At 41.2% G+C, this 7500-nt stretch overlaps 1 protein-coding gene across 11 annotated transcripts in view; it reads right to left on the bottom strand.

Moving 5' to 3' along the window:
• Positions 1–7500, bottom strand: part of MYCBP2 (MYC binding protein 2) — a 342387-nt gene that overhangs the window by 246346 nt on the left and 88541 nt on the right. For all 11 annotated transcript variants that reach the window (XM_085852542.1, XM_085852550.1, XM_085852551.1 and 8 more), the window contains exon 12: positions 4044–4248. In XM_085852542.1, coding sequence (XP_085708668.1) covers positions 4044–4248 — 205 coding nt within the window. The remainder of the gene's footprint in view (positions 1–4043; positions 4249–7500) is intronic.

The raw sequence follows: 7500 nt of genomic DNA, 5'->3' as shown, positions 1-7500 counted from the left end.
GTCCACCAAGTTTCGTCCGAATCCGTCCACAACTTTTTGAGATATCGTGCTAGATCTCATTTTTGGCCCTATCTCTCAATGGTGAAGAATCACTTTTAAAATTCTAGTAGTTGGATCCGGATCCAGATCTTCACCAAAATCTAATCAGTTCGTCCTTTTCACACACCAAACCTGTCCACAAAATTTCATCTGGATCAGTCTCCAACTTTTTGAGATATCCTGCACACAAACAAACAAACAAACAAATAAACCAATGTCACCCACAGGGTGACCCGTATCTTGCCAAAAGGTGACCACGTGTGACTTCTTTAAGGTCACACTGAGGTGAACAGAGCTGCTATCCACCAGGAGCGACTCCTTGAGGAATATCTGCCTACGAGAGATTCCGATGAGAATCGTTCTACAGAGTAACCATGAAAAACATGCGTTTGCCTCATAACGTCACCAAATGATGTCATAATGTCTCAAGCTTGACATATCTAGGAAGCACTCAGAGGTGTTCAATTTGAGGTACTACACGATATAGTTCCTAAAACTTGAAAATTTGACCTTGGGGTCAAATATGTTTGACCTTAGGCGCAAACCATGAAGGTCAAGGACAATCGCCACCAAAAATTAATCAGCTGAGCGCCAGACCATGAACTATATTCCCATGAAGTTTGAAGACGATCCGATCAAAATTACTCAAAAAATAAGGGTTTCGTCGACTCCCCTGATTTGCGACAAAGTGACCTTGACCTTTGAGCTTCAAAATTTTATGCGCTGAAAGGGACCTCTATAGGCCTCTGATATGCGAAGTTTCAAAAATTTCCAATGATAACTGTGCTCTGCAGAGTGATTTATGCGTGATTACAGACAAAAAAAAACAAAACATGAAGGTCAAGGCCAATCGCCACCAAAAATTAATCAGCTGAGCGCCAGACCATGAACTATATTCCCATGAAGTTTGAAGACGATCCGATCAAAATTACTCAAAAAATAAGGGTTTCGTCGACTCCCCTGATTTGCGACAAAGTGACCTTGACCTTCAAAATTTTATGTACTGAAATTGAAACCTCTATAGGCCTCTGATATGCGAAGTTACAAAAATTTCCAATGATAACTGTGCTCTGCAGAATTTTTTTATACGTGATTACAAACAAACAAAAAAATAAACCTCTTGCCAAAAGGTGACCATGTGTGACTTCTTTAAGGTCACACTGAGGTGAATAGAGCTGCTATCCACCAGGAGCGACTCCTTGAGGAATATCTGCCTACGAGAGATTCCGATGAGAATCGTTCTACAGAGTAACCATGAAAAATATGCTTTTGCCTCATAACGTCACCAAATGACGTCATAATGTCTCAAGCTTGACCTATCTAGAAAGCACTCATCGAGGTGTTCAATTTGAGGTACTACACGATATGGTTCCTAAAACTTGAAAATTTGACCTTGGGGTCAAATATGTTTGACCTGAGGCGCTAACCATGAAGGTCAAGGCCAATCGCCACCAAAAATTAATCAGCTGAGCGCCAGACCATGAACTATATTCCCATGAAGTTTGAAGGCGATCCGATCAAAATTACTCAAAAAATAAGGGTTTCGTCGACTCCCCTGATTTGCGACAGTGACCTTGACCTTTGACCTTCAAAATTTTGTGCACTGAAAGGGACCTCTATAGGCCTCTGATATGCGAAGTTACAAAAATTTCCGATGATAACTGTGCTCTGCAGAATTTTTTATACGTGATTACAGACAAACAAACAAACAAAAAATAAAATAAAATAAAAAAAAAACATACAAGCTGACTAACATATCTTGCAAAACTTCGTTTTGGCAAGATAAAAAAAACATACAAGCTAACTAACATATCTTGCAACAACTTCATTTTGGCAAGATAACAAGCAATCATAGACAGGTACTTACGAAATCGTCAACTTGACCTCTGACCTTGTCTAATAAAAGCTGTCTCTTGAGAAGGTTTCTTCGCGACGCAAACCAGAAGTTTCTACGATGATTCTGTACCAATCCATCAAAAATTGAATGTTTGACCTCACTGTGACCTTGACCTTTAACCGATTTTGACCAAAATCTAATCAGCACTAGTCATCACCCTCCTGAATCACGTGGTGTAATTTGACATTGGTACCTTCTTCCGTTCGAGTTATCGTGCCTACAAACAAACAAACACACACACACAAACAAACACACACACACACACAAACAAACACACAAACAAACAGATGACGGAAGTCAACAATATACTTACGAAATCTTTAGATTTCGTAAGTAACAATACGATACTTGCAAAATCCACCCCCTCTCCAAAGGTTGTCAGGGATACATGAAATTGTCCATATCATTAACATTAAAATTGACAATCTTAATCAAAGCTCAGGTCAATCAGATGAAAATTGATTATTTTAAAAAAATTGAAATTGATGATTTTTGGAAGTTTGACCTTGAGTTGACCTTTTGACATCAAAAATAGTCGCTTTCCCAATTCAATGATGGACTATGCAAATCCTGTTCAACTTTCAAGTCAATCGGATGAAAATTGACGATTTTTAAAATTTTACCTCAAAATCAATAGGCTTCACAGTTGAGATGACCTCTACAAATTGGTAAAGTTTCATGAGGATCAGTTTCAAATTGTGATCTGTTGGTGACAAGCAGACAGACAAACAAACAAACAAACAAACAAACAGAATATCAAAATCGACTGACCAATATACTTGAAATATCTTCGATTTTGCAAGTAACAGACAGAAATGGGTGAAAACGTAACCTCCTTCACCTTCGGTGGCAGAGGTAAAAATATACATGGTAACCAAGTAAGCCCATTTCGGTGGTTGCTTGGAGACAAGGAAGCAGGTAAAGAGAAAAAACGTTCATAAATAACAATTTGAATATTTGAACAACAGTTTGATCAATCGGTGAGTGGGGTGGTCATGTTCGTTGGTGGATGTGTTATATTTAAGGGAAGATGTGCATGATTTAATGTGTTATCATATAATAGAATGTGTGATGGGAGTTACAAATATGTGATAATTATCACATATTTGTAAAATATCACATCAAATCCTTCAACGAGGGGAGTCTGATTCAGTGATGTTGCATTGATTGGTTGGCTGACTACCAAGACGCAACTGACGTTATGGATCTACTGATGTAGGAAATTGACTGATGTGCATCTGTGTCCGAGGTTGTGGATCTGCGTTTGGACAGGTTCTGGGTTGAGAGGATTGAAACCTTGAGGAAGAATGGTGCCCAGATGATGATCCATTCATTTGCTTACAGGTTAAGGTTCTTACATTAGGTGAAGGGAACTGTATTTTGAGGTTAACATCATTTACTCATTTACAGCAATCATTTAAGTTATAATATATTTCAATTTCAGGAATAGCTGATAGAGTGTGTGTGTGTGTGTGTGTGTGTGTGTGTGTGTGTGTGTGTGTGTGTGTGTGTGTGTGTGTGTGTGTGTGTGTGTGTGTGTGTGTGTGTGTGTGTGTGTGTGTGTGTGTGTGTGTGTGTGTGTGTGTGTGGTTATTTCCAGCTTCCTTCTTGGGGCTACAGTGCAATAATTGGTCTTTATTTTGATCATGGAGATTTACAGTAGTTATGATAGTTGTAGGACTCCCCAAAACAGAGCACTCCTTGATTTACTGAAATAGAGCTGAGAGACAGGTTTTTGAACAAACAATGGAAAAGAAAGAGTTATCTTGGCATATGTACAGCATGCAGAATAAGTTTGTGCTTATACTCACGAGTAAACAAGACAATGTGGAGAAATGTGAAACAATGAGCTTCACCATGTGCCAAACTCTATTTTACCTACACTTTTACACAAGCTAGTATAGAAAAAGACAACAAAAATGTGCAAGACAAGGACGCCCTCATTTGCGACTCAATACTCACGAGACGCATCAAATTTGCTGGTGCACAAGAATAGTTATGATAAATTTTGAGATCATGTGATTGTCCAATATATTTTCACTTAAAATCCAGCAATGACGTTGCATTTCAACATCACAAAGCTGTTTTCTATTTTTCTTACACTCACCGGATTCACCATCCTCGCCTTTGCGTGCTGTACCAGCAAAGAACACGCTGCCGTCTTCAGCCACCAGCAGCACGTGACCACCATCATGTCCAACAGCAAACTGCACCACTTTGGGTGACTTGGTAATGGTCAGTTCAACCCATTTGCCAACAGCTGGCCCACCCTGTTTTATTCCCAGGCTTTGGTACTTCCCAGTGTAATACACCTGTTGGAAGCCACAAGGATGAGCCTTTTGCACACGTTCGCCTTTGCAGGTATTTTGAGCAAAACAACCTTGTTTACCGTTTGCAAACACCCACAAAACTCCAATACAGTTCTCGAGCTTCCATCCCAACAGCCCCCCCCTCTAGGTTTATCTATGCATGTGCATCATCAATTTCTTGGGTTTATCTATGCATGTGCATCACTCATGGAAACAAAGTAAAACGTGTGAAATGGGCACATTTAAAAGAAACATTTAATTCAACCACATCTGAAATTGTATTTAAAAATTACCCCCGTGTGGGGGTGACGGTCATTTCTATAATGTTTTTAATATCATAATCGATGAACCGTTACCAGATATTGAAAATGGCGACTTTCACAACTTTCGTGACCTCGTGACCTTGACCCTGACCTCGAATCCGGGAAAAAAAATATGTCGTTGGGTATCACACATCGACCTCTACCCACATACCAAATTTCATCACGATCGGAAGTAAAAAGTTTTCTTTGTACCGGGAGGTGTTTTTGATCATCTTCCAGGTTACGTGGCGGCCAAACGGGACGGAAATTCAAAAATCTGTCCGATTAGATAAAAGATAATTTGTTTACTATCATAATCAATAAACAGTTGCCGAATATCTTGTAGAATGGCAGACTAGATATGTTTTGAAAATGGCGATTTTTATAACTTACGTGACCTTGTGACCTTGACCCCAGACAAAAGTTATATCGTTGTGCAACACTCATCGACCTCTACCCACATACTAAGTTTCATCAATATCGGAAAGAAAAATTGACGGACGGATGGACATTTGGTCCGGCTTTTATTAGGTCATCTCGGTAGAGATGACCTAAAAACCATTCAAATAATTTTGAAAAAAGTTTTTTTTTTTTGTTTTTTTTTTAAACAATGGAGATTATTCTGAATAAAATTATTTTCAAAAAAGAATGATTGCACAACAATAGCAAATCAAACCAGAGAGTTTGTGTCAAAGCCACCCAATGCTCGCCTGTTTATACATTTATCGTTTTTTTAAAAAGACTAGTCTAATATTTTTTATAAAGCATTGCAGTGGTCTGATCCAAATAATTTTAAAGTAATATATGTATTTGTATATTGTAATCAGTAAAAAATAGTGGTAGATAAAAACATTAGAAAGGAAATAACTTGCACCAAAAACTTTAACATTTTCACGCTCATGCAGACGCTGACGCTCACGCCGGGGGTATCACTATAGCTCTCTGTTCTTCGAACAGGCGAGCTAAAAAACTGGAACGGCACTCTTCGACGTCGTGATGTTGACCGATATGCCTCCGCCTACATTATTACATCATTATACACACTTGGACCAAGTTTGGTTTCAATCCCTTCAGCTGTTCTCAAGTCTCACATTTTTACCTCACATGACCTCTGATGCAGAAATATAATCAGTTCATCTTTACATCATAATATATTGTCGTGTCCAGTGGGGTTGCCCCTACCTGGACGGATGGCCAAACAGTTCTCTTGGAGGCTTACAGCCGAGATTCTCGAAGACTATGGCGCGCGTGGGAAAGAAACAGCTAGGCGCTTCACCAGAACGGTAGCACAGCACAGGGGTTTCACTCTCGAACCCACAACAGATCACGGACTCCAGCAAATTGAATAAATAATGATTTAATAAACAGAAAATCAACAATTATAATGAAAATTAATCAAGACGTGAGGTAACCGAAATCTAATTTTGAGGAGCCGCCACACAGACTTAAATACAAACAAGGGGACAGAATAAAACAAAGAAAAATAATCCCTCTGATATTTTGGCGATTAGCTTCAGGTCCAGAAGTGAGTTTTGGTATCTTGAAAGTCACCAAACCGCTTCGTCACTATGCGGGAAAAAGAGCCCAAAATGGCATGCAGCGGCTCTCTGGGCGGGCAAATGTATGGGAGGTAATTCGGGTGGTGATACTCAACGCCAAAGCTCAGAGACCGCCATGCAGTTTCTTGCATCGATTGTCCTTACCGACGCCGCTGCTTTGTAGAATGGCGCCGTTTCTTTCCCCTGATGGCTCGACACGAGGCTTTGGCGCTGGTCCCACACGATTCAGCCCAAGTCGCTGGCCAGCGTCTTGCTCCTCCACGCGAGCCAATTCGCCTCAGCACGAACACGAGAATCGTGCAGCCACTTCGTCGTGCCGAGATGAGAGCAAAAACGAGATCCTCTTTCGGTCGTGTCCTCCACCAACTCTGTTCTCTCCGTTCTCCTTTCAGAACACCAATTGTATCTCAATCTTCCCATCTTCGCCGAACCGTCTGCCTCACTCGCTTCTGTCTTTTCTACCTGGTCGTGTTCTGACCACCGAGTCCATCCCAAACTCGGTCCGCTCGCAACAAAACAGCATGACTGTTTCTCTCCTCCTGCAACGAGCAGCTTCCCTGTTCTCTTCCAGACACGCTCTTCTTCCTCTTACTAATGTCACGCCTATCAATCATCCACTCCAGGGGTGTGGCTCGCCAGCCGTCACCCATGGAGGCGGGCCCTCTGCCTGCTTGGAAGTGCAGCTCGGTAGTTGTTGTTTTAAGGACGGTAACAGGGACAATTACATACTGGGGGAAATTATCCTTAATCCCCACCGAATTAACAAGCACCAACCTTCGTGTGGTGATACGTAACACTGGAGCTCACAGTTTCCCAACTTAATTTACATTGAGTTGTCTCCATGTCCACGGACCAAGCAACTCTATACAATCCTATCTTGCCGATGAAATTCCTCTGTCTACCCCACAAACTTAACAATACATACGAGGTGTGTTCAAAAAGTATCCAACCTTAATTTTTCGTGCATAAACAAATGAAGCGAGGGAGGCGTGGTTTGGTGCACGTATGTAGGCGATCCTAATCTGTATGCGTGAATATTTTCCCACCTGCAGAAGCTGTCAGTCGCCAACAGACCGCCGATGAGTGAGGAAGTGAAAGTGAGCGCCGTCGGATTTTCGTTTTTGACAAAATGACGGAAAAACTTGAACAACGCTACTGCATCAAATTTTGTGTAAAGCTTGGCGATTCCCAAGTGGAAACGATCCGCAAGATTCAACAGGCCTTCGGGAACGAAGCAATGGGCACCACACAGATAAAAGAGTGGTACAACCGCTTCAAAGATGGTTGCACATCAGTGGAAAGTGAAGCACGTTCTGGTAGGCCCTCAACGTCCCGAAATGAGATCGTCATTGACCGAGTGAAGACCCTGCTGATGCAGGATCGTCGAATCACGA

The sequence above is a fragment of the Eptatretus burgeri genome, chromosome 13, assembly GCF_056783735.1.
Source record: "Eptatretus burgeri isolate ZD-2024b chromosome 13, Ebu_testis_v1, whole genome shotgun sequence".
Lineage (NCBI taxonomy): Eukaryota > Metazoa > Chordata > Myxini > Myxiniformes > Myxinidae > Eptatretus > Eptatretus burgeri.
The sequence above is the reverse complement of the archived record's forward strand: the minus strand, read 5'-3'. Positions and strand labels throughout refer to the sequence as shown.